Source organism: Colius striatus, chromosome 2 (assembly GCF_028858725.1).
Source record: "Colius striatus isolate bColStr4 chromosome 2, bColStr4.1.hap1, whole genome shotgun sequence".
NCBI lineage: Eukaryota > Metazoa > Chordata > Aves > Coliiformes > Coliidae > Colius > Colius striatus.
The window spans coordinates 57,807,542-57,835,391 of NC_084760.1; the positions used below are offsets into that span (position 1 = coordinate 57,807,542).

Consider the following 27,850-nt stretch of genomic DNA (forward strand, 5'->3'; position numbering starts at 1 on the left):
CTCACTACCTGATTCTAAGCTCCAGAAAATATCTCAGCAATTAATAAAGAATTCCTAAGCAAAACATACCAAGATATTTCAAGATGCTTGCTTGATTATTTCAAGCCTCATCTGGGGGTGTAAGATCTAAAAATCAATGTAGGTAACCACAAGAGAAAATCATGATACATAAAAGAGATTTATGGATGCATTGAGCCCCCAAGGAGTCCTTATCCCTCCTCATAGAGCAGGCTAAGGCAAACGATGTGCAGCTTCTTGAATCTCCACAGCTGCAACCAAACTTTCTCATCTGCACACAACTGCACTGTACATGGTTACAGTTAGCTGCCTCCTGACTGCTGTGACAGGTCTGCAGAGCTTTCAAAAAGCAGAGCAAACCTAACACCATCTTCACAGTCTCGAAAAAGTTGCTGAATATTGAACAACTTTTGGGCTGCATAAACTTGCCTCTATCTGGCACAGAGTGATTATGAACAGGGAAATGGGAATTTGCCCTAAGACTGTCTCTCCATTTTCCCTTCAGTCCATACAGTCGGGTAGCTCATGAAGCTGGATCAAAACAGATGCAAGACAGATATTTTTTTTAGTTTACTGACACAAATTCTAATTCAACATATTGGACTATGTAGTCAAAACTAAATGGGCACTATCCATGTTATCAAATTAAAAATGCATATTCTTCTAAAAAAATCCCAAACAACTGTTTTTAAAATGTCTTGCTTATTCAGCATCTCTGTCAGTGCAGTTTGTCAGCAATGCACTTGAGACATTGGGTTTGGCTTACATTAGCACAAGTACAACGAATGATACAACCCTTTACTCCTTCAACCTCTCTTTAAGGGCAGGAAGAGTCCTGAGTGTTTCAGTACTCTACTTGCTTGCAAAATTAAGACAGGAAAGAAAAAACAGAGTATAAGAAAAACACAAAGAAGCATAACACTCTTGTCCGTGAAGAAAACACTCACCAAATGGCTACTAGCTCCTACCAATGCTCTCTTCATTTTGAGACTAGCATATTTGGGAAAAAAAAATGCTAAGGAATGATACAGAATGAAAGTAACTCTTACTATTTCCCATGGAGAGATCTTATATAGTCTTTTGAATGTCTTCCTATTGCAAAAGAGAAGCTGCCCTCCAATATTTGTGTTATTTCATTTGCATTTATTTAGGAGTTATTTCAGTTATCAACTTCAGATCCTTTCATAGAACCATTTTGGTTGGAAAAGATCCTTAAAATCATCAAGTCCAAACCCACCACTAAACCACATCCCTCAGCATCTCACGTTCACAGCTTTAAAGTATTTCCAGGGATAGTAATTCGACCACCTCCCCATGCACTGTATCCCAGTATTTTAAGAACTCTTTCAGTGAAAAAGTTCTTCCTAATCTTCAATCTAAACCTCACCTGATGCAACTTGAGGCCATTTCCTCTTGTCCTATCATTCATTACTGAGGAGCAGAGACCAATCTCACCTCGTTATAGCCTCCTTTCAGATAGTTGTAGAGAGTGATCACGACCCTCCTCAGCCTCCTCTTCTCGAGACTAAACAACCCCAGTTTCTTCAGCTATTCATAAGACTTGTTCTCCAGACCCTTTACCTTTACTCATTTGCCAATTAAATTGGGGAAAAAAAAAGAGAGAAAAAGGTACACTACACCTGCACTTTACCTGAGAAGCCTCTTCATTTTGAGCCAAAATCACATTGCTAGAGCAAATAATGATGACTCCGTGGTACAACTAGGTAAAGCATTCTTTACAATGCATAAAATGAAGGAGCACATTTATGCTTCTGTTACATTTACTTCCTTCTTTTTCTTATTTGAAAAAAAAAAAAAAAGTCCTGAGCAGTAGAAGATGAAAGCTGCCTTTTCAAAGCTCTCCATATGGCCTGGTCAAATAGCTGGCCAAATCCTGATACTTTCTGTGATTACACATCCCTGCAACTTCTCTGAAGAGGAAGGCCTCCTGCCATTTGAGTCTTTCAGAATATGGAAGAGCTAGACATGTTTAGCTCTCCAGCACTGTCCAAGCAGTCATCATTATGGATGCAGAAATCCTGAAATGCAAAATTAAATCTCAGGACACCATTAATATTTTGGAGTGAAAGTTCAGAAATAAGGTATCTTGTTGCACTGATGCTAATTAAACCTTTTTTCCTAGGGCTTCCTAAGTTGCTTATTTGCAGGCAGAGTTATTTGTATTTTGGGGAGAAGAAAGTCAAATTTTTTTGTCAGGGTTTGCACAATGCCTAGTACAATGCATTGTCCCTGTCTTTATCTAGGATTGCCAGTATGACAGACAGTATGTCAACATAGTTCAAAACAACAATTATAGCAATAATCACAGTCACAGACATGGATATGGTAATTATAAAAGACATATGAAATTTTAACAAATACAAAAAGAATTTTCTTTCTCACACCTATTATCACATATGTAGTTTTTCAGTCTTCTTATAAGAATATCTCAGAACAGATTCCAAAGACATTTTCATAAGAATGTGATTCATTGCCCTTGTTACAAAACTGCATATCTACAACCCAAAACATAATTACCACATTCCAACCAAAAAAAAGGTTAGTCTGAGAAGGAAAATAATAGTGATTCTGAGCACAATGTGCACCTCTACACCACTCACTGGAAATATATTCAGAAGCCAGTTCTGCAAAGCTGTGGGCTAATCACACTTGTACGTTAGCTTCAAGCTCACTTCATACTAAAGAGTTGTAATAAATGCACAGACAGCTCTTACAGTCCCCCACCTGGATTCACAGGGTAAGATGACATCAAGAACATGAGTATCTGTGTAAGTTTGTTGGCATTCAGCAGATCAAGGAGCTGTGCAGCTCACCCTACAAGACTGTGCACTTCAGACAACACCTCCGGTCACAGAGACATCACTACAAAAAAACAGATCTTAGAGCTCATTTGAGAGGATACAAAAATGTAAGATGAATTCAGGCAGCAACAAATCTGAAATGTGCTCTTGGTGTAGAAGCCTGAGCAGTGAGCAGAAGACTTTCTGTTAACAGGAGAAAGAAACCCATCTCTCATGTGAACAGTCACCACTCTGTCCTCTGAATATAAGGTGGGATCTTCTGTTACTCTTTCTCTCTTCTTTTCTGTGTTTACTCGAGACAGTTTTACTTTAAAGTCAGCCATTTGTACATTGGCTGAAAAATATTTTCCATAATACAACATATGAGGAAATTTCACACGTTGTTTGGAAACTTAGGTTATTGAATACAGGATCAGACTCTGCAGTGCTCTGAAATTATGACAGTCTAATCCTGACACAAATTAAATCTGAGTTTTAATCTGAGTTTAAGTTTTGTTGAGCAGTTGTTGTAAAGAGGGTGTTCGGGAAAAAAATAAACCATGGAGGCTAGAAACTAAAATACAAGGAAGACATTTCAGCAGTTTGGACATCCCTACACATACTTTTCTCATCCTGGTACCAGTCTGTTCTCTCATATGCCTGCACCCAGTGCTTTTCCTGGTATTTCAACCATGCAAAGATGGAGATGAGCAGAAGAATATTTCAGTGTTGGCTGCAGCAGTGTCCAGCAGCTTCATTGACTATAAAAGGCTAAGAAGACTGTGACTAATCCCCATGCCTCATTCTCCTAAAAGATACCTTTTCTTCCTAAATGAAACTTGCCCAGGTTCCTAAGGGAAATACTTTCAGCAAGAGCAGGGGTTATGGCTCTTGGGTTCACTTAAAATCTTCACTTACAGGTTGACTTAAGACTGTTATTTAAAGGTTCCCTTTGCTAGGAATGTGAAAATGTCATTCTAAATGAAGTCTGACAATCTTCAGCTCATTATAAATATTGGATTGCTAGGATGCACTTTTAACTACCCGTCATGAGCAAACATCCAACTCTTCAGAATTTTTCACAAATGTCACTGGAACAGCAAATCACCTGCAAATTAATATCACAGCAGTCCTAATGGGGTTACACAAAATTCAAATATTGGTCCTACACTAATTAACACTCTTTGCCACTGCCAGGAAAAAAAAACCCATAAAATAATAGTGGATAAAGAGTGCAGGTAAAGGTTGGAGGAACGTTAAATACTGAAAATGACAGTCACTGACATAAACATTGGTGTGATCAAACACTATCTGTTTTAATATGAATAAATATGAAAATACACACCTAAGGACAAGGAATGAAAGCTATGCTAAGACAATGGGAAAGTAGCCTAGAGAATAGAGAAGATCTCTTGAAGAGCAACATCTCTTAATTTACTTCTAGGATCTAGATGTCAAAACTGAGGTTCACTGTGCAATAACTAGAAAAGGATGTGCCTCTCCATAGTCAAATCACCCTCAGAAAATGGAACAAATCACTTCCAAGGAGTGTCCATCTTTCTCCTTTGAGGGAGGTAAAATTCCTAATTTAGGTAAAATGCTTGACTTGTAGATGGCTAAATTATATCAGCCCTAAGCATGCAGATTTACAAAAAAACAACAACAACCCAACACCAAAGCATTGATGCTGGACTCATGAATTCAGTGTGGTGATAAGAACATATGTTTCCTAGCTGGTAACTAATTCATAGCAAATTCAGATGAGAAGGGAGGTGAAAATTTTTAATAGGTCTTACAACAGTTCAGGAAGAGCTGTGGTAGACTGTTCTCAGTTGTCATTTTTAAACACAGAACAACAGTCTTTTATGAAAAGTAAGCATCATTTTAAATAAAATAGCTGAGGTTATTTTATGACTCATTCAGAAGGCCAGACTGGTTTGATCATATTATACAGTTCTGGCCTCTGAATTTCTGAGTGTATGTAAACCCACTCAAACTTTGGGAACTCAGCAACAATACTCCTAGAAGTGCACCACAAGGAAAATGAACCTTTCAGTGTGTACCAGCAAGACAAAGTTCCAGATCAAAACTCCTTCTGGGGCACTGTTACTGGTGTTTGTAATTAATCATTTAATCAAGGATCTAAACTGCTAGCATCTGTAAAAATTAAAATAATTCAGCCAAGCTTGTAATATGAAACACTCTTGATAATTAGACCAGTCAGGTATCATCATCAGTCATACTTCGCAGGGATATAGAAGCCTCTCATTACACACAACACTGATGGAAACAGATGCATGGCAAATACTTCTAAGTGCAGGTACTCATCTGTGACTTAAGCAAAGAGATTGGTGGTTATCTTCACCTTCATTAATTTCCAAGGTGGCCAAAGTCAATTAACATAATCATACTAAGATCAGATAAAGCAAAATATAAGTGATACCCACAGGTCTTGTTTTACACATCTCAATACATGCTGTTGTTAATACTAGCAATGGCGGGGGGGGAGAAATCATATAACATATCAAAACATCTCAGCATAAAAACACTTCAGAAAAGCACACCTGCACGTCTAAAAGGTCAATCCATTGCTCTTCAGAATAACAAATGCTCTGCTTGGAACTCTTAACTATGAAGCATTATCAAAACCTGAATCTGCTAAAATGCCAGGGGGCTGCATTTCTTGATATTATGAACACTGCAGTAAGTAAAAAATAGATGTCCAAGTTGTGAACATCAGAAGCTTTTGTTCTTGTCTCTGGATAGGATTGATTCCACACAATTCAGAAGAGCAGTTAGGCTGATCCCAGACCCCAGAACACCCTATAGCTGAGTGTTTTCCCTGTCAAGTGACTCATCTCTATTTAATATGCAGTGACATATACTATAGAATACGGCTATAAATGTGTGCAAATGAGACGGTCTAAAAGAAGAAGATAGCTCAGAACATGCCATTCTGCTCTGCAGAATGTAATACCTACAGAGCAGTTCAGAGGTAGAACACAATTGGCACACTGGTAGTCCGTGAAGATTCACCTAGCTGCCTTGCATAATTATGTACAGTATCTACTCCTGTCCAGCCCTGACACAGAAACCATTTGTTGGGCAGTATCCCCCACCTCCGTACCATGTATAATACTTTCTTTGTTGTACTCTCTTCTTTGTACATTGCTCCCCATACCGCATGTAAGATATTTGCCTGAGGGAAGCTTTAGTACTTTGGACAGACACACACATACATGTACAGCTGTACTGAACAGAACACAACTAGTTGCACAAAACACATTGCGTATCACTGCAGCAGGAATATTGCCCTGCTTGATAGCACGTACCTGCATCTGACTTCCTGTTCATTCCCTGTGTTTTGCCTGAGAAGAAAGAAGGTTGGACAGACCCTAAACAATTCCTGTTTAACCTCTTAAACAGAAATAATCTGGAGATAATTTATTTTCTTCCTTTCCAGAAGTGACCTTTTCTAACTCCTGTATGCTCTGTTGCAAAGTGAAAAATTAAGATTCTGCTTGTTATCAACAAGTACAGATCACAGAAGTGAGAAAAATCATAGACCAGCTGAAGTTTTAAGGGACCTCTGGAGGTCTAGTACAGTCCCCTTGGTCAGAGTAGAGTAGTCAACTAAAGCAAGTTTCTCAGTGCCACGTCCTAAAAGGTTCTTGAACATCTCCAAGAATGGAAACTCTTTCCTCTATAAGCAATGTGTTCAGTGTTTGACCACCTTCACAAAAAAAACCCACACAACAAGAAAACCCAGACAAAAAAACCCCTTATTTTTGTCCTGTCACTGGACAGCACAGAAAAGAGGTTGATGCCTTCTCCTTCACACCCTCCTACCAGGTATTTATATACATTGGACACATGCTCTCCCACTTTTCTCCTGTCAGGGCACTGATTGCACCCACACGCCTCACTTAGCAGCCCTGACCAGCCTCACCTGAGGCCTTCTCACACACCCTGCCCATGGGCCCAGGAGGCCTATTTGAGCTCAGTCTGGGAGATATGTACTGGTTTCCAGCTCATCATAGCTGTGCCTGTGCCCATGCCCATGCCTAGCCACAGATCCTGTTGATCTGGTCTTGAGCTGTGGATTGCCTTCCTGGCTTCAGCTCAAACCTGCCTCATTACCTTGAGCCTGCCTGGTAACCTGGACTCTCGTCTGACACTAGCTATGATCTCTGGGTCTGGCCTGCTCACCCCACTGAGGTATAATGGAACTAGGCCTTGCTTTGCAACACGTCTGTTCTGTGGGCTGTGTTAGTTCCCCAGCTCCCCATCCCACAGAGAGCAGCCAGCCCTTGCTGCTCCCTAATGCTCTAGGCTGAACTGTCCTCTCTCAGCCTCCCCTCATTTGACACATGGCTCCAATCCGTTAATCATCTTCATGGACTCTCTCCAGTGTGTCCCCATCTCTCTTCTACTGAGGAACCAAGAACTGGACTCAACACTACAGGAGTGCGTCTCCCTTGATCTGATGGCGATATGTCTCCTAATGCAGCCCAGGATTCAACTAGCCTTCTTTTGCTGGCTCATGGTCAACTTCATGTCCACCAGGACCCTCTGATCCTTCTTTGCAAAGGTGCCTTCCTGACAATTTGCTCCTGGTCCATACCGGTGACTGCAGTTCTTCCTTTGCTGAACGTCATGATGCTCTTTTCAACCCATTTCTCCAGCCTACAGAGATCCATCTGAAAGTCAGTAACTCCATTTTGTATGTATGAAACACTCTTTGGTTTTGTAGTATATGCAGACTTGCTGAGGAGCCTTATTATACAGGCCAGTAATGAAGATGTTAAACACAACTGTTCAGACGTTGACCCTTGGGGTTTTGCTAGAGGCTTGAGTGTGTTAATAGCCCTTCATTACCCTGATGAGATTCCCCAGGCTTGAGTCCAGCTCTGCCTGTGGACTCAAAAGCTTCCCTCAGATCTTGGCCTTGAGTTCCTGCTTAAACTATGTTGTAACTATATCCAGTTCTGTTATAATTGTGCATGGCCATGGACCCTCTTGATTTTAACCCTGATATGTGGCCTGACTTTCTGGCATAGCCTTGCCCTTTCCTCATCACTCATCTCTTGATCACTGGATTCATGGATTGACTTCCTGGCCTAATCTCAGACTGCAAATCTGTTGGATGATCTTGACTCTTGGTTGATCACAGCTGTCGTCCCTGGGCCTGTCTATTCACTTCACTCAGGCACTGGGCCCTGGCTCCCAGTCTCTCAGTACAGGTGGCCTTTGCTGTTCCCTGACAGGCACACCACTTGCCACCAGCCTCCTGTGCTTTTGATCACAACTGTTTGAGTCTGGTAGTTCACCTAGTAGTTATATAGCCCATGTTTCATCAGCTTGTCTAGCAGAATGTTACGAAAGATTGTGTCAAAAGGTTTACTAAAGTGAAAATAAATGACATGCAGTGTTCTCTCTTCATTCATCAAATTACTTATGGCTTCATCAGTTTGGTCAAATGTGATTTCCTCTTTGTAAATCCATGCTGACTGTTCCAAATTACCTTCTTGCCTTCGGTAGATTTGGAAATAGTTTCTAGAATCATTTCTCTATCACCTTCCCAGGGACTGAGGTGAGGCTGACAAGCCTGTAGTTCCCCACACCTTCCTTGCCCTTCCAGAAGACTGAAGTGACATACACTTTCTTCCAGTCCTCAAGAACTTCCCTGGATCACAATGATCTTTCAAAGATAATCATGTGTCCTTGCAATGATACCAGCCAGCTCTCTCAGAACTCATGGGTGCATCCCATCCCATCAGCCCCCATGGACTTATGCACAGGGACTTTAAGTGTTCCCTTACTTGGTCATCATCCATCAAGTGTAAGACTTTCTTGCTTCAGACTTCTATTGTTGTCAGAAGCCTCAGATTCCTGTAGGAAGGTCTTACCAGTAAAGACCAATGCAAAAAAGATTCCCTGCACCATTCACCAGCGTGCACACATCTTCATTTTGCTGCTGATACACCTGTAGATGCCCTTCTTGTTGACCTTCAACATCCTTCACCAGAATTCAGCTTCCGGTGAGGTTTGGCTTTTTTAACCTACCCCTGTACGTTCAGACAGTGTCTCCACTTTTCTCTAGCACCACCTTTACTTGATTTCCAACGCACTAGCACAGAACACTCAAAAGTTCACAACACTGCAACCAATAGCTTCGCCATACTGTATGGTTTTATTACAAGAGACATTATCAAGCATTTGCCACAAAACACTGAAGCTGGACTGCTTCTGTTTTTGGGAAAAAAAAAAAAAAGATTGCTCTGGGAACAACTTTAAAAGAACCAAGACATACAGTCCAAGTAAAAGCCCAGAACATCACACAACATTTTATGCCATTAGTATACTAGTTATCAAACAGCATTCTCTCTCTTGCAGAAACTACTTATTCATCACATAGAGCAGCACATAAAGAAGCTATATTCACTGCAGTTTGCTTTTCTGATTCTGTAAGAATTAGGCTAACCACCCAAGTTCCTTTTGCAGCAATGAGTAATATAATGAATAGTAAACTCAGCAATTTCTGTGGTAGCTTTGTAGCATATGGCCCTGTTGTCTGTGTTCCCATCTGAGGTCTTGCCAGACTTTCACCTGTTTTTACACTGGAAATTGCACCAAAATTACTCCCTGAGGGCCTGTGTCATGTTCCAGAATAGCCATCTGTACTATGACAAGAGAAGGTTCTCCTTCCTCACACTGGCAACTGACTTCAGTCAAAGCACAGGACAGCAACTTACCTCCACGGTACTACTTTCTGTTTATTTTCATAAAGCTGGGATAAACTACCTAGGGCTGTGAGGCTCTGCCAGAGTCATCAGGAATGCAGGCACCTGAAAGATGCAGTGGGAAACTCTATGTGCAGAGTAACTAATATATCTCCTAGGATACCTAGTGTCCAAGATTTTTAACTGTAGACTTACTAGCAGCACCACAGAATGTAAATGTAGGGAATTGTTTCCTGTGGGCTTGCTGAAGAGTTCAGTTTAAGACTATAAGAAAGACAGCCCTGAAGCCAGCAGTCAGTGCACGCACTAGATAAATATAAACCTGTGGTAATTTTCCTTTCAATCTGAAACATGCTCAGTTTTGACCTGTATCAGCATACTTCAAGTGATGCTTTTCCAAGTGTTTCTTAAAGGGATTGATACAGTTAAGGAGACGATCAAACACAGTGGTGCAAAAGAAATTCATCATCAAAGACTTGGTGACTTCCAGTAAGATTATGATATTTGGTGTATCTTGATTCTGTACAAAGACATGTGTCTGGACATCTGGTTCAGCACTTAGAAAATGTCTCTGTTCTGCCTCCATAAAGCCTTCCAGCTAATAGAAAGCAATTTTGCAAAGTCATCTGGATTTCCTCTAAACTTAGAGAAACCTGGCCTGCCTCTGTAGTCCCATTCATGCTCTTCTAGCAGTACAAAGGGGCCGAATGTGGCCTCTCTATCATGCAATTTTTTTAACAAACTAAGCAAACTGTACACGGTGTCTTACAAAAAATCTCTAGAGATCTGCCAAAAATAACAAAAGGGTCATAAATAAAATTATAGTTGGAATTTTAAAAGCACAACTATTTTTTAAATTTAAGCAAAACAACAACAAAAGAACCAATGTGGATTATGCACTGTCTGTGGATACAACTACAGATACAATTGTAGGGGAAAAAAGAAAACCCAAAACATTAGGAGATGATCAAACATAAGCCAAGTGATCCTGGATTTCCCAAACTTTCCTCTATTTGTTAACGTGGTATGGTACTTTGGGAACCTTCTTCAAGTCACGATCCACAATGTGTGCTTAGGTAATGAGATACAAAAGGCCTTGTTTTCCCTTTAGATCTCAAAGAAGTCATAACCTAAAGTCTGTAGCAGCAGAGATACATCTGTTCCAGCCTGCCTCACTGTGAGTTCATGCTCATAAAAAATTTTCTCTAGTAACCAGTTGTCATCCACCACCTGAGCCACTGCTATGATACTGTCCATTACTCCAACAGACAACTGGGAGTGCCAGTTGTGTTGTGGCTTTGTCAGTGCTTCTGATTGCTCCTTGCCAGTTATTCTCAGCAGTAGGAATTCACATGGCAGCAAAGGACTGGATTTGCTGTTGTCTCATTTGCCATCTCATCTGGCCTCACACCAAGCCAATGGCCTTTTGTCTAGTTTTTACACTTGTAAATGAAATAGTCAGGGACTGTTCTCAGGACCTGATGCCAAATGGCACTACACAATTCAGTTTCACTTCAGCTAAAATGACAATACAGCTGAACTTCCCTACAGCTTCCTCCAAACAGGCATGACAGCATCTAAACCACTAATCAGGAATAAGCTCTGCTTCAGGGTATGTAGACCCCAAATCATGCCCAAGCATTGAAACAGTGGTAGCCAACCCAGACCAAAACCATCTGAGAGATTTGCTAGCAATGCCTGGCAATGTGTGTGACCTTCCTTTGCCTGATTTACTTTACAAATATTGTATTTGACTAAAGAATACAATTCTGTAGCAAAGAATAACTCTGAGAAAGAATGATACAAGTGAAAAAAAGATCTCAGGTACTGTCTTGAGAACAAGATGTAGAAACTTATGCACTTTCTCTAAAACATAGTTTCTATATGTTTGGAAGCTCAGCTCTTCTTTTGTGCCTCCATTCTGGTTAGGTTTTTTAAGATGGTCATTGCTTATATTTTTTCTTCAAACTAGAGCTTACTGCAAGAGACAATGATCTTAACTGAAGACTGTATGTAGTGTCCATAACAATTGTTACAAAAGAACTTGCAACTCGAAGGCTGCTGCTATCTATCACAGTAAAGAAGAAAAACAAGGTAACATTTTGCCACAACGAAGGAACTCCCATGCCCTCACCAAACCAGAGTGGCAGCATTATGTTTAAACATTCAAAAGAGTCTTTATTTCACAATGGCTAAATTATTTTCTGGTTTAAACATATTCCAGATGCACTCTTTTTCACTACATTTGCCACTCTTTCATTAATACTTCTCCATTAGCAAGCAATTCTGTCACTCCTTTTCTACATCTAAGCAAAATTTTAAGACAATTCAACAGAAATCCACACATAGCTCAAACGACTCTCTGAAAAAAATCCTCTGTAGGCATGTTTACTTACAAAAGCTCTTCCCAAAGAGATATTTATGAAGCTTTATTCTTTAGAAATCAGTCACTATTTATTGCATATGTTTTGAAACTATATTTATACTAGCCATCAAGCTCTTTATTTTCAGTTTTGATAAAATCTCTTAAAGAAAATGTCTCATGTGAATTGCTGATAAGTGATACATAATTAAAATATAATTTTATGAGGTTTAAGTGTAAACTTCTTCTGAAATGTACTTTTTTTTCCTGTTCATAGCATGACATTTTCAGAGAATTACTACAACAGATTTTGTAGCAGAGATTAATTTCTTTCTCCATTATGATTCTTTTCTCAAATTCAAATACTTAAACTGAAGCAAACTCTACTTATCCTGATCATCGTGAAACTACAGTGTACTCTAAGCAAAAATGTACTCTAAGCAAAAAAACTCTAATCACACCCTCACAGATGATGAATAGCACCCCTACCGAGTACTGTTTTTAAAGGAACAAAATATTTGGGCAGGATACCAAAAGTAACAGAATTTCACACAAGCAAGTCTGACAGAAGTAACTGGGGGTTCTGGATCTGCACTTAGAGAATCAGTGAGCCATGCTTGGAGACAAAGGACTTTCCTGCTTTTTCTTGTATGAACCCAGACAGAGACTTGTTTCTCATCTATTTTTTAAAAAAGCTTTTGCATTATCATGTTGTTCTTTTCACCAATGCAAATTGAATTTTCATGGGCAACAAACTGAGATTCTAAATCATGGAAACCCTCTGCTTAAAGGTACCTTTGCTGATAGACCCTGTATTTGGATTCACCAAAAGACCCAGGAATGAACTGGGCTTGTGAGAGACCTATTCAATCCTCCCCTGCTGCCATCTGGTGCCAGGAGCAAGTAAATTACTGTAACTCTTCAAAGAGTACAGCTTACTACACTGATGCCGTGAAACTGATCAGCTCCGTCAGCAGGTGTACTAGCGTCTCATTTTTCTCTCTGCCTTGCCCCTGCTCCCTCCATTACCACCTTTTTGAAGCAAAGCTCAAACTCCAAAGAGAAATGAAAACATGAGGTGCAATTAGAAAATGCTTGGGGGACAGAATGATGGAGGAGACTCAAGTATCTACCTCCAGTGACTTGAATGCCTGTAGCATGGGCAATAAACAGAAGCTAGAAATACATGAACGTATACAGAGCTATGACTTCACTGGGATCACAGAGACATGACGGGACAGCTTACATGCCTGGAGTGCAGCCATGGACTGATAAAAACTCTAAATGTCCTCAAGGAAGAAGGGTTGAGCTCTACACACGTCGTGGTTTAAGCTGAGCTGGCAATAAAAACCCCATGCAGTGACTTCCCCTCCTCCCTTCCCCACACCTTCCATGGGATGAGAGGAATAGAAGAGGGAAAAAAAAACAACCAACCAACCAACCAAAAAAAAAAGTCCAATCAAGATTTGTGAATTAGGATAAGAACAAGTATAATTAAACTAAACCATAATATGACAGTAAGACAAAGGAAATATAATAATAGTAATTAAGGAAAAAACAAAACCCAAGAAGAAAATAATAATAAAAACCCCCAAACTAAAGCCAAGTGATGCACAATGCAATTGCTCACCACTCTGAGTAATGCCAGAGCAGCAATCTGCCTCTCTTGGCTAGCTCCCCCTAGTCTATATACTGGGCATGACTTTCTATGGTATGGAATAGCCCTTTGGCTAGTTTGGGCCAGCTGTCCTGGCCATGCTCCCACCCAGTTCGTTTTGCATATATTGACTGTCCCCCCCACTGCAGCCCACTCACTGGCAGGCAGGGTGAGAAGCAGAAACCACCTTGTTGCTGTGTGAGTACTATTCAGCAATAACCAAAATATCTCTCTGTTTTCTACATTCTCTTCAGCCTAAACCCAAAACATAGTCCTGTAGCATCTACAAGGAGGAAATTTAACTCTGTCCCAGTAGAAACCAGGGCAACACAAAAGAGCAGTTAAATTGCATGTGGAGTCGCTTTGTAATGTGTGATGGGCCAGCTGTGAGATATGAGTAAAAATCAGAGGTCAGTGAAGCATGGGTAGTATCATTTGGGGTACCTTCTATGGACCATTTGATGAATAAAAGGAAATAGATGAAATATTTCTCAAACAACTAGAAGAAGTCACATAATTTCTGCAATGGATTAGAGATAATTTTTGCAAGAGGTGATAAAGAAGCTAACTCTAGGAATCACTTTGATGGACCTCTTGCAAGTAAGGAACCATTGGTCAGGGGTTTGATGGCCTGTGGCTGCACTAGCAGCCCCGACTGCAAAATAGTGAAGTTTAAGGTTCTGAAGGTAGGGACCAAGAAAATATTTGATGAAAAAGCTTTCATTCTGAAGGCATCAAAAAACTGAATGCTGATGTTGAATATGGTTGTCTTGCCTCTTGAAAATGCTGCGAACCACCACCAATTATGACACTTGTTTCCAGTTTCCTACAAACTGACCACATTTTAGATGTTGCAGGTTTTCCATGTCAAGCATCTGTCTCAGGGTAAGTTATCAACATTGTTGATATCTTGGAAAATTTCAGCAAAATTATTCAGCTCTTTCCAAAAAGACAATATCCTGGCTTGCTCATATTAAATCATTCTAGCAACTGTTCTTTTGAGAAGTTCCAGTATGCCTGTCCTCTGGAACATTACTGTGCTGCATATGATATGTACCTCATACTTCTCCGATTCATCGAAATCGTGACTGGCCAAATGATAACCTCTCAGAAATCTTCCATTCTTATACATTAGCATATAACTATTTCCTGGAGTTCATCAGTTTCAATTGCTGAAAATCGTTTATTTGCCAACTACCATATCTTCTCTCACCCCAGATATCAATCTGCACACCTTCCCAACTATGTTCCAACTTCAGTCCAGAAGGTAAGGCCTAAACTAGTCCTGCAATTGTTGCTTTACCTGTGTCTAGATAAAGCTGAGGCTAGGCATCAGAACCAGAAACCTTTTCCCTAGTGCTCATAGTGATATAGTTCTTGCTTCCTATCACAGCAAATGATTCTCCACTGCTCTCAGTCCATATGCAAAAGTGAAGAGCTAAGGCTTGGAAACAAGGAAAGGAACAGAACAAACAGAGGAAATTGACAGATTTGTATGAGGGGGTGGAAGAACCAAAGGAAAAGGACAAATTTTGTAGAAGACAGAAGCTGTAACTGAGAAATGGAGATAATATACTTGGAGCAGAATAAGAGGAAAATGAATTGGAAAAGACTTGAAATCCATAGAGGAGATTGGACACTCATGAAGGGTTGGAAGAATGCAGGGAAGGAAGGAACGGGATGAAGAAAGATAAAACTGGCACTTAGGAACCAGAAGGCAGCGAAACAGCCACTACTGTAAGATACGTCCAAAAAAAAAGAAATCCAGAAAAAAAAAAAAAAGATATAGCATCACAGAATCACAGAATGTCAAGGGTTGGAAGAGATCTCGAAAGATCATCTAGTCCAAACCCCCTGCCAGAGCAGGACCACCTAGAGTAGGTCACACAGCAACTCGTCCAGGTGGGTTTTGAATGTTCCCCAGAGAAGGAGACTCCACAACCCATCTGGGCAGCCTGTTCCAGTGCTCCGTCACCCTCATAGTGAAGAAATTGTTCCTTGTATTTCTTTGGAACCTCTTATGCTCCAGCTTGTACCCATTGCCCCTTGTCCTTTGCTAGAAAGAACCTAGAGAATATGAGACTTTGTGAGTTATAGGAGAAAGACTGGAAATAAGTAGCCACAGTTAAATAGCAGGAGAAAGGGCTTAGAGAGAGAAAGGGTTATGAGAAAGGAGAGACACTAGATTTTTATAAGAGACATAGAGGGCAAACTGATATTGGTAATCAAAGAGACTGGGATGGGATCATCCTTTACCAGTTCTTTACCAGTTCTACTAGTTGTCTAGTATTTTGTTTCGGAAAGTAGTAAGTGTTTGGGCTTGGGCAGGTTTTTTTAAAAGCAGTTTTTGGTGTGAAATTGTCAGCTAACCTCCTGATTTCTGTGCAGCATGTTTACTCAGAGCTGTTCAGAGAGCTAATCTGTGAATAAACAGGGTAGGCAAAGGTTGCAAGAGTATGCAGAAAAGAGTAATTACTTTCCTGTGGTCCCACAGCAGGTTTGTATCAAAGTCAGGAACAGAATTCAGATTCCTCCTCCCAGCTCCAGTGCCCAGTTCCCAAGACCCTGCTGCCTTCTTCCATTCCCATGCAGTGTACAAAACAGACTGACTGACAAGTGAGGAGCCACTACCAGTAAATCACAGACTAATGTAGGGAGGCATAAACAACTCTGCCTGCAGTCTGAACTGAAGGGACAAAGACGTCTCTGGTTCATGTGCTGTGTAGCCATGGTTATCGTGAGCTCTGTTTCTGAGCTAATAAACTGCTCTTAGAAGAAAATGGCAGCTTTACAACATTACCCTAATGTGGCTTTAAGAACTGCCTTGCATCTGCCCAGCTTGGAGCACTAGCAGAGCAGTTTATTTCTATGCAGAAGGACATAGAGAGCTAAAATACCATGCTTTTGCAATTACATATCTGCACTCCAATGAAGATTTCTAAAGCCCAGGGTCCAGTATATGTGACTTATTTTTCTCCTATTTTATTTGTCTCACAACAAACCATCTAAAGCATGGCTAACTGTGCATTTCCTACACAGCTATAGCAAATTAATAACTTCTTAGCTCACACTGTGGTCATGAAAAGCCCTATAAGAGTTAACTAGGCTTTAACAAAGTTACCAACAAACTGATGAACATTAAGTTATTAACGAATCAAAGAACAACTCATTAATAATCTTTAATATCTGAAAAAAACCTACATCTAGCTACAGTTGGTTTCTCCTTCTAGGAAATGGTTTCACCTTCTTCTAGGTAACAATTTCTCTGCTTTGTTTTCAGGCTAATAAAAAGGAAATCAGCAGCAGCTGCCACAAACAAATTCTGAGAACTGACAACGCAGACAAAAATAATGTGTTTCTGTGTGGATTTATGGAGGAATAACACTGAATGAAATAGCTCCAGGTTGAAGGACTGAAAGTAAAACTAACTCATAGGAAATTTATGCTTTGCTGGAACACTTTCCAAATCCTAGATGCTTGCAACCTTCTGCTGCCATCAACAACATTCTATTTGTCATGGAATATATCAGAATTATTTTTTTCCAAAAGCTTCAAACCAAGAAAGCAAACAGTAACTATCTCCCTATTTTAATGGACAAATACATTCACAAGCCTATATTCACCCAAATGCTCACTGGAGAACTCCAGAGTTGTCTGTACACAAACACATCTGCTAGCATTTATCTTTTATACATGTTTCCAGTCAACTGTACCATGTTTTTTAAAAGAATACAGATTCTACACAGAGAGGATTTTGGCTTTGGTCCTACCCTAGAGACTACCTAACAAAAAATTATGCTGCTGCCTCCAACATTTCCTATTAAGTCTTTTAACTATTCTCTGCTATCTCACAGAGTTCATTATAAAAGACGAACAAATTTCCCATGGCAGTTATACATGCACAGATTTTAAGAACTAAAAGGTTTGTGTTTTTGCAGTATATTTGATGACAAATCAGTCATTACATACTCTGAGCACTGTTACTATGCTATCAAATAAAAATGTTTCCTTGTCTTTGGAGATTAACTCTCCCATTGATTCTAAGCTCAATAAAGTGAAGATCACAATCTAGACAAAAGGTCTTGACTCTGCATTTCTATTCATGCCAAGCAGAACCTCCTTAGCAGGAGGTTCCATTGGTTAAAATGGCTGTATTGAAATGAGAAAGGATTGTACACCCATGAAACTAGACGAAATAACCCACAAGCAAACATAAAATTAACATCATGGCTATCTGACAGTGATGTTTAAGATGCATGAAATCTTTGATAGACAGAGAAGCAGAAAAGGTATTTGTCACAGAAAAATTCTAATACACTTCAGACTGCTTTGGGTCATTTTCATGGTTGCTTCATGTTAACATTTTCATAGTTTCTTCAAAGATTCTAAATTTCAAATCTGTAAGAATTGGTGGAATGCTTGCAAAGTGCATAATAATTTGCTTTTCTCTGACTTGCACTTCTTCAACCATTCTCCAACTTCCCCCATGCTGTGCTGAAAGTACTAGCCTGAAAAGCAACCCTCTCCTATTGAGGTTTCAGTAGCCTGTTTGAAATACATAAATGAAAATTCCTGCCTAATTACAATGATGACTAGCAATGACTAGTAATGACTAGGCATGGAAGTTCTCCTCTCCAGTTAGTATAAGGATGTATTTCTGACTCTTTGTGAACTCTGCCTCCTACAGCATTTTTCCATTCTAGCTCAGTGGCTCCATTCTGTGTCAGTGGGAATCATCCATCTATTTCAGTTTCATGAAAACAGTGTTGTGCAGAAGAGCTCCTAGCTTAAACATGACACTGTCCTTTCCTCTGGAATCTCCAATATCCTTCCACCGATAACAACAGCAAAGACAGAAAGCAGAAAATACCTGAGCCAAAGGAAGGAGGTGGGGACAGTATGACAGCAATAGAACCATAGCTCATTATAGTAGGACAAAGGGAAGAATTGAGATAGGGAGAAAGTGACTACTGATGACAGAGACGAAGAAGACAATTTATTGGGTTAATTTCCCACAGGTACTCAGCTCCCAAAGAACAGAAGCTATTAAATTGCCATTGTAATGGAAGATGCATAAAAAGAGGCAAGGCACAAGACGCTTAGAATTCTATAACCTATCAGAAGACAAGATTCACAAATGGGAATTTACAAGTAAGAGTCTGAATGGACAAGAATAATGAAAAATTTGGAGTAATGCCAAGCTTAACAATAAACTGTAAGGATAATTAGTGAACAATCATCATAAAAAAGATGGTCCCAGAAACTGAGTTGCATTTGAGAGCAGGAGCCTGAGTGAAAACAGAAGAAGAAAGTCTCAGGTAGAGGAGAGAGAAGCTTGAATAAGGCTTAGATTTTATGCCCTTTTCAAATCTGCAATTATCTGGAAAAGTGGTAGAAGGTGGAAAAAAATCCACTTGTTTATTAATACATTTGAAATTCAATCCTTGCAAAGAAAATATATTAATTTTTTAATACTATATCATTTAAAGTAAGCACTTGCAATTCCTAAAAACACTGTAACTTATCACACAACTGAAAATTTCCTGACAACTCTCAAAATATACCTCTTGTGCTTCATACAAAACCAAAGTAGACATTGGCATTCCTACCAGGGGATATTACTAAATGTGAAACTCAGTGGCATTCGGTGAATTTTAAACACTGAACTGTAAAGCTGTTTCTAAAACCTATTCTGAAAAGTCATTCTTAGTCAACAGTTTCTCTCCTTACTACATGCTTTGTTATCTCTGTTGGTCAGGCTATTATTGCTGCAATATAATTTTCTGCTTACTTAATGGCACAGTATCTTTCACCTGTATAACAGAAAATGGAGAAATTTTGAAGAAGAATCAGATATAATGTAAAATTAGATTCAAAGGCCAGGTAGAGTCTCTCATTTCCCAATACTTCAAATAGTATGACTGAACAAGATGAAGAGGTGGCTAGATTCCCAGTTTCAGCGTGCCTGCTAGTCCCTAGTCACAGAATCATACAATGGTAGCGGTTGGAAGGGACCTTTAGAGATCATCTAGTCCAATCCTCCTGCAGAAGCAGATTCACCTAGATCAGGTCACATAGGAACATGTCCAGGCGGGTCTTGAAGACCTCCAAGGAAGGAGACTCCACAACCCCTCTGGGCAGCCTGTTCCACTGTTCTGCCACCCTCACAGTAAAATAGTTTCTTCTTATATTTAAATGGAACTTTTTGTGTTCCAAATGGAAAAATACTGGTCTTTCCAAAAACATGTGGGGAACATCATCTGCAAAGTTAGATGCCTCTAACTCAATTCAGCATCCTTCCTGCATATACCTTAATGTCTCATAGCCTCAGTTCCATCAATTACAATCACATCCACATTTCCCTCCTTAAATAGGAAAAACACAGTCATGGTTTGGTTTCTGTTCCGTCTAGGAAACACCGCATGTTTTAGATTGTTCTCAGCTGTCCAGCCACAAAGTTGTACTTCATCACTCTTTGCAACTTTCAACTTCAGACTACCATATTTTGTGTGCCAAAAACAAGCTATGGGAAGAAAATCAGTTAGTCCAGTAACAAAAATTTGAGAACTTCAAATGCTTTACGCAGAATTAAATAGCAACACTAACCTCTTTCATTTTTTCCAGTTCATTCTGTAGTGCTTGTTTGGCAATTTCAACTTCTATAAGCTGCTGTCTTAATTTTTCATTTTCATCTTCTGTTACAGTACGTTTTTCTTCCACGTTTTCTAACTCATGATGAAGTCTCACTGATACATCTTTTGCAACCTAAATGAAATAGCATTTCAAAAGAAAGATTAAAAAAAAGAATTATTGCTGCAGTACCTAAACAACTACTTTGAGGTTAATTCTGTATGTTTTGATGGAAGTAGTATGTAAGGAAACATTCACAGACAGAATTCTAAAAGATTCCAAATGCAAGCCAAATCCTTCAAAAAACAAAAAGAGTATGTTATTCCTATGGACTTCACTGGAAACCACATTAAACACTAAACCCCAACTCGTCCTTAAGTTCTGTTACGTCAATGGTGAAACACGACTTTCATTATTCCTGGAGACAGTGCAGTATCTATTTTCTCTCAGCCGCTGCTGGCTTATGTTTTTCAATGTGCTAAAGCATAAGCCCCCAAATACTTGAAAAGCAGAAGCATCTAAAAGCAGTGCCGACCTTCCCAGGCCTTCCCTACTTGCACCTTGTACAGAATCACAAATGGAAACATCTTTATCCCAGTCTTAGCAGTGTCTCTCTCCTTAACGGATAGTTAATTTCAACATCTGGCATTTACTATTATTGGTTCATTTAAAGAGTAAGATATGAACTAACATCACTTTTACAGACCTTGTGTTCACTCAAATGATGTCCAATATTTTAAATGAAAATGAACACTAAGGTTTTTTTTGTTTGGTTGGGGTTTTTCACTGCATTTTCACAGGAAAAGAGTTAAAAGGTACATTTGAAGACTCAATTCCCCTCCTTCACGTAATGTTGATTTTGCCATTCAAGACACAAAAAAATATTTAAATATACACTGATCTCTATTATGATGGTGATTTAGACACATAGTTCGCAAAGCCTAACTTCCTGCTTTTTTAGAACACGGGAAAGTGTAATTAATCCTTCATAGCATTAGCTAGGGGAGCTTAGAAAGCTATCCTTTATGACTTTCACTAAAATGATCCGTATGCTTGTATGTCAAAAAACTCTCTTTGATATACTAAATCTGTAAAGAAAAAAATAATTATTGTAAGCAAGCAATCTAGAAGAGTCTGATCTATCAGAAAACAGCAGCAGCTAGTGACTCAGCCTCCCCTGACAAGAAACCCAGTGCGTGTGAATTACAGATAAAACACTGCAGTGTAGCACAAGATCATTCAATAACCTCCCCCACAGCACACGCACTCAAGACACATAATGCCCAACGGAAAGAGAGAGTGGAGGGGAATTTCAATTATAATCATACTCCAAAGAGACTGCAGGATGAGCTTAGAATCACACCACTATAGCTTGATGTCTTTTCCTACACTCAGTATTACACTGCTCATCTGGTTGTCCAACCAAAGCAAATGGAAAATCATAGGTGACATTTTTAACAGCATCCTGTCAGAATCTGTCTTCTGTTCATACAGTCTGGATCAGTAAATACAACCAAATAACAAAATCCTTACTGGTAGTGAGTTTTTGACACAAAATTTGGAGAACTAGCAATTAGTGCAGGGAAATCATACAGAGGATTCCAGATCACATGGGAAATGGGAATCACTTACGCAAGATGCATTTTAATACAGATATATGCAAGATTCTGTCTCTGAAAGATTAGTTCTCCTAAAATGAACATGTTATTTTGGATAGAAATTCTCCCGAAGAGGACTTGGGAAGACTAGAGAGAACTGCATATGAGTTACAACTATGGTTAGCCAACACCCAAAATTTAATTAGGCAGAAATCTGGCATTAGACATTCATCCTCACTACAAAGTAGAACACATTCATGATCTGTGGGAACACTTTGCAAGAACACTAGTCCTTTCCTAAGAGTCAGTTGTTTGGGTGGTTATTGGGAAAGACGTAGGAGAAAGCTTCATTAAAGTGAGACCTTTGTCCAGCTCAAGCTAAGGTCTTAGCTGCTCTCTCCTATACTGCAGGTGAGCACCCTACCAGAGGTGCCCTCACCACTTCCCTTCCAGGCCCTGCACATGTATGACTTGCTATGACAAAGTAATATTGAGCCAACAAAGACATTAGCTCTGTAAGGCAGAATAACAATATTCACTTGGGACGCGAAGGCTCGCATGCTGCCTGCAAAGCACAAATGTTGCCTGCAAAGCACAAACGCTGCCTGCAAAGGTGCGAGTCTCAACTATTCACTAAAGCATCACTCTGAGTGTGCAAAATAACCCTTGTTTCCATCAGCTATTCCTTCCCCTGACAAAGGGGTTGTTTTGCTTGTGACCAGGAAGACTTTTTTTTTTCAACAGCCACATAGACAGCTGTACTTACAGAACTGTCATGGTCAAAACAACAAACATAGGTTTTGAATACGTACAGAAAAGGAGTATCACAGAGAAACAGAGAGAAAGAGATTTGCATTTTAAATGGCATTAGTGAGAAAATTATTGGAACGTGTCTTGGACTGGCATCTATGTTTCAATGAGAATAACAACAAGCTGAAAAAATTCAGAAAAGATGACCCATGTCTGTAAACCAAGCCTGGGAATAACAGGCTCTCAGTCCATTATACTTATTAAAAATAAGTTTAAAAATGTCTTTGTTTCTGATCATGTATTAAATTAGCATTTTCAACTGCAGTCCACAGAATAAAATGAGCCATAGAAAACTAGAGTCCTAGGCAGAAACACATCTGCTGTACAGAGGTCTGTACTTCCAAGAGAAATGAGGGGAGTCTAGTCAACTGAAAAAAAGTTTAGGAGTCTTTATTCAGTAGGAGCCTTACAATGTCTAGTGAATGGAAGCAGAAATTTAATAACCTCCAAGCAGTGAACGAAAAATTCTTGCTTCTGTAACTGGACCAATCTACAATGGATATGATGGTTTATCAATGGCAATCTTTAAACAAGGACCGAAACTTTCTCTGAACAATGGATTGTGGTTCATGCAGACCTTATGGATGAAACACTGATGATTGCACAATGATATTTGATGGGTTCTGTCTGTGCTTTCAGGTGGATGTGGAAAATCCTGGCTTAACTGAAGATAACAGTGGGCTTTTTTCCACTGATACCAAGACAGTCAGGATTTCATGTTGGTACTCTGCAAATATTAAATCTGTCAGTTGTCTGAAATCTTTACTAAAGAGTACCATAATCCCCTCCAAGTCCATGAGACTATTTGGTGAGGCTGGTTTAATTTTGCCATGGTAGGGTATACTTTGCATTCATTATTAAAGATCTAAAACCTCTAGATTCCAGTTTGAGTCATTTCTTGCACATTAACTTTGTGTAAATAGTGTACCTATGTGCTGAAGGGCTTCTGTTACCAGAAGGTAGGCCATTGCTATCCTATGATCCGCACTGAGTACACAGTGTACAACAGAGTGGATGGAAATATCTGAGTCGTGAGGAGCAAGAGCACCGTCTCGTCAGTGTCTGAGGCTCTCCCTCCCCTTGACATCTGCTCACAGCTGTACCTTGAGGTCCTGCTCCATGCTGCGCAGGAGCTCGCCGTCGATCTCGCCAGTCTGGGCGTAGCGGAGCCTCTTGCGCTCGGCCTTGCGCAGCCGGTACTGAAGGATTCGGCAGTTTTTGTTGGCTCGCTCCAGTTCGTGGCGCATTTCTTGAAGCTGACAAGCGTCTTCCTCAAAGAAACTGTCCCTCATCTCATCCATCTCTGTCCTCAGCTCATCTATCTCGTTCTGGCACCGGGGTGAGAAGGGGACATGGGTGCAACAGGTGGATCAAAAGCACAAATGTCAGCATATATAGGGGAAGGCGGCCAAAATGGAGCTCCTCCCCGCAGAGACACCAGCGAGATACAACCCTGCTCATTAAGAGCATCGCAACGAAGCAAGGAAGTGCCGCTGCCCGCACACCCCGCGACAGGGCATATTACCTCGGCCTCCAGCTCTACTGCGGGAACGAGAGAAAGCCCCTCCCGGCGCGGGGGTGGGGATGCCGCTTGGCCCCTTTCCCCCCCCCCCCGCCATTCCGGCCGCCTTGGCCCTCCCCTGCTGCCAATGCCGCCCCGGCCCCTCACCTTGAGACTCTCGTTCTCCTCCCGCAGCTTCTCCATCTCTTCCTGCATCTCCTCCTGCAGCTGCGGGCTCAGGGCGCCCTCGGGCGCGCCGCTTCTGCAGCCGCCTCCCGCCTCGCCCTGCCGCAGCCCCTCCGCTCCAGCCGCCGCCATGGCAGAGGGCGAGGAGGCGGAGGCGGCCGGGGAGGGCTCGACCGGGGCGGCGGCCGCGGAGGCGGAAGCGCTGCCGCTGCTGCTGTGGTTGCTGCCCTTGGTTTGCATCTGGGCGGCCGCCGCCAGCCCCCTCCTGAGGTGGAACTGGATGAGCTCACTTTGCAGGCATCCCTCCTTCCAGTACCCACCGCCGCCTGCCGCCCCGCGGCCCTTCCCGGCGACCGAGGAAGATGGAGGCGCCGGGGCCGCCTCCCCTGCGCCCTTCGGCGGGGACCGCCCCGCTTTCCCCCGCCACTGCTTGGGCGGCGGCGGCTGCGGCGCCACCGCCCCCTCCCGCTCCCGCTCCCCCCCGCAGCTGCCGCCTCCTGCAGGGGGCGCTTCCTCGGCGGCCCGCGGGGCGGCGGGCTCGGCGGCGCGCGGCAGCGGCGACTCCTCGGCGGCGCCTTTCCCGCCGGCGGCGGGCGGCTGTTCAGCACCGGCGCCGGCCTGGACAGCTCCCGCGGGCCCCGCTCCGCGCGGCGGCTTGTCGGCGGCGCGGCCGCGGGCGGCTCTGGGGGCTTGGCCCGGCGGCGGTCGCCCTGAAGCGGCCTTAGAGGCGGCGGTGCCAGCCGGGGCGCGGGAGGTGGCGGCGGCGGCGGCGGGCGGCGGGCGCGGGGGGATGTCGCGGGCCCTGGCCGGGGAGGCGGCTCGCTGCTGCTTCCTGCCGCTGCTGCCCTCGGGATGGAGGCGCGGCTCGGCGGCGGCGGCGCCCCCTGCAGGCGGCTGGCTCATGGCGGCGGCTATCTCGGCGAGACGTCCATCACCGTCGGCGCCCTCCACCTCCACCGCCCCGAGAGCTGGGAGAGGAGAAGAGAAGACGGTCGGGGTGGGGACGAGGAGAACAACCCGGGGGCGGCAGGGAGACGGACTCTCTGGCAGCGGCCAGCGCCTGCCACCGAAGGGCCCCTTCTGCTCCTGAGCCCTGCCCCGCGGGCCCTAGGGGGCAGAGCGGCACGGCCGTCTGGGCCAAGCTGACCGAGGGGAAGCCCTGCATCGGTCCGAAGCAGCTTTCAGGAGGGAGCCCACACCACACGGCTGAAGATGAGATCAGTTCCCACTCCCCTTGCATCCAGGGGCGTTTTCCCCCCCACGATGCCAAACCCTTCCCGCTACAGGCTGCCACATCACAGTTAAATTTCTGTTCACACACAACCTTCCGTCTCACTGCTAAGCCGAGTCAGCCGAGTCTCTACTGCTACTGCACGTGTGTGCCCCCTCACAGGCCTCTTCCAGGTGTCTCTCACGGCTGAGCAGGGAAAGGATGCTGCACAAAGGCCTTCACACATGGAAGCAGCAACACATTTCCCTTCAACATTGTCAGGGACCTTTCCAGGAGAAGGTGAGGCCTTTGAAAGTCATGAATTGTGGACTATAAAAGAAAGGGGGCCATCAATCGACTTCTAAATTTATATTTTTCTCAGATTGTTTTTCCAGGGGCATTGTTAGGACTTAGGATTCAGGTTTGCTACTGGTCATGCTGACATAGTCACTCCAGCAGATTTTCCAAACAGAGGAAGCAAGGAGTATACCCTCATCCGGTATGAGACATTAGTGTTGTTCACCAAAGGGTGGCCACATGGCAATTTTCCCTCGTAGTGAGAAAACTAGAGTTTTCATAGCAGCAATAGACTATTTAAAAGGGCTGCTGAAAGCCATACCATGCTGCTAGTGTTCCTTAATACATTCTGAAAGTAATGCCTATGATCCGCAAACTCTTTTCACATAGCTTTTATTCAACCGTCCTTGAAGGGCAAATATAGGCAAAGGTAGAAATGGCAGCATTCCTAACACAGCCTAACCATTGCCTTCTGGAACTGGGAATAAAGAAAGAAACAGGACTGGGCTAAGTCAAGGTAGACATTATACCCTACCCTGACAATTGGTTTACTCCCTGGAACATACTAGACAATGAGGTTGTGTTTGCTCTGCTCTCACTGGCAGGAGCACAGGGTTTCCTCTGAAATGTACTGGGTTTCCTCTCAAATGCACTGTCATTATCACCCCAGTTTTAACAAATATAGTGGGAATTAATGCTCAAACACAGTTTGGCAGAAACTTCATGGGCATTACTTAGGAAAAAGAGAGCATGGGAGTGTAAACCTATTGAAACTCACACTCATATCACAACACTTTATAATTTGCTTTCCACCTCTATTAACCATTACAAACAGAATTCCCACACTACTTCTGTTTAGAGCCATACGGGTACCTAATACCACTCTTGAAATACAAACCAAAAGAAGCTGCAAAAAGCTAGGACTCGGCTTGGATGCTGTATCTTACTTATTACTCCGCGCTTAACTGCTCTTCAAAATTAAATAAAGAAATTGTAATCTGGAACCCTGAGCTACACCTGGATCTTTTCGGGAAGTTTCACCACAGCCGCGATATGCCGGGAGCAAAACCCGCACGGTCCGTGCTACCGTGCACCGGCTACCGCCTACGGTTCAGTTGGCTGAATATACACACTTTTTTTTTTTTTTGCCTTTTAATTGGCACACCGAAAACCTCGTTTGAGCCCAAGCCCGAAATCTCCGTCCTCCCCAAACTCCAACACACAACCCACTCCCCTGAGACGAACCCACGTGGCGCGAGGACGCGACGGCTCCGTGGGGTTTTTCCTGCCCCTAAGTCAACGGCAGCAACAAAAGGGAGCGGTTCGGTGGCTCCACCCGCCGGTGTGGGGATCTCCCCCGCCCGGGGCTGCAGGCAGGGTTTCCCCTCGCCGGCCGCCCTTCCCTCGCCGGCACCCCGAAATCCTCAATCGCAAAACACGGCTTAAGGTTTGGGAGCGCTTCTGCCTTTTGTCCGGGTTTCCAAGGCGCGGGAGCATTGTCACTGGTCTCCCTTTGTACCTGGCGGGTTTGTTACATTTGAATCCCGAGTATTTGAATCTCTCTTTGGTGAAAAAAAAATTAAATCAATCTATCTATCTATATAAATATAAAAGGCTTGGATGTAAAGCCACCGCATTACTCACCACCACTTTGTCTGCTGCCGGGCTGGTAAAACGCATGCACAGAGAGACGGACGCCCGTACACGAGGTACCCGGCGCCGCCAGAGCCTCTCAGGAAAATGAAGCAATATTCATGAGCTGACCTCACTGGGCCTGGAAGATGGAAAGGGAGGGGGGAGAGGCGGAAGGGAAGGGAGGGAGAGAGGAAAGCAGCGAAGGGAAAAGAAAAGATGAAGCGGCAAGAACCCCGCCCAGGCCTGAAGACTGAGTTGCGTTCCCTTCTCTAGCTGCACATGGTGGAATAGGATTACAGCGCAAATAGGGGAGGGCGCAGGCTGCACCCGAGGGATGCGCCCAGCCTTCCTTCCCAGCGCATCTCGTCAATCGATGCTGATCAATTATTTAGTTTTCCCTTC

The 27,850-nt window shown here is 42.5% G+C and overlaps 1 protein-coding gene across 1 annotated transcript in view; it reads right to left on the bottom strand.

Moving 5' to 3' along the window:
* The window catches only part of MTCL3 (MTCL family member 3), a 32,451-nt gene extending 7,227 nt beyond the window's left edge, over window positions 1-25,224 (bottom strand). The window contains exons 1-3 of the mRNA XM_061990101.1: window positions 24,289-25,224; window positions 23,723-23,947; window positions 20,188-20,346 (exon numbers count right to left, since the gene is read on the bottom strand). Of these exons, the coding sequence (XP_061846085.1) occupies window positions 20,188-20,346; window positions 23,723-23,947; window positions 24,289-25,209 (1,305 nt within the window). The 5' untranslated portion in view covers window positions 25,210-25,224. The remainder of the gene's footprint in view (window positions 1-20,187; window positions 20,347-23,722; window positions 23,948-24,288) is intronic.
* Between the last annotated feature and the right edge of the window lie 2,626 nt (window positions 25,225-27,850).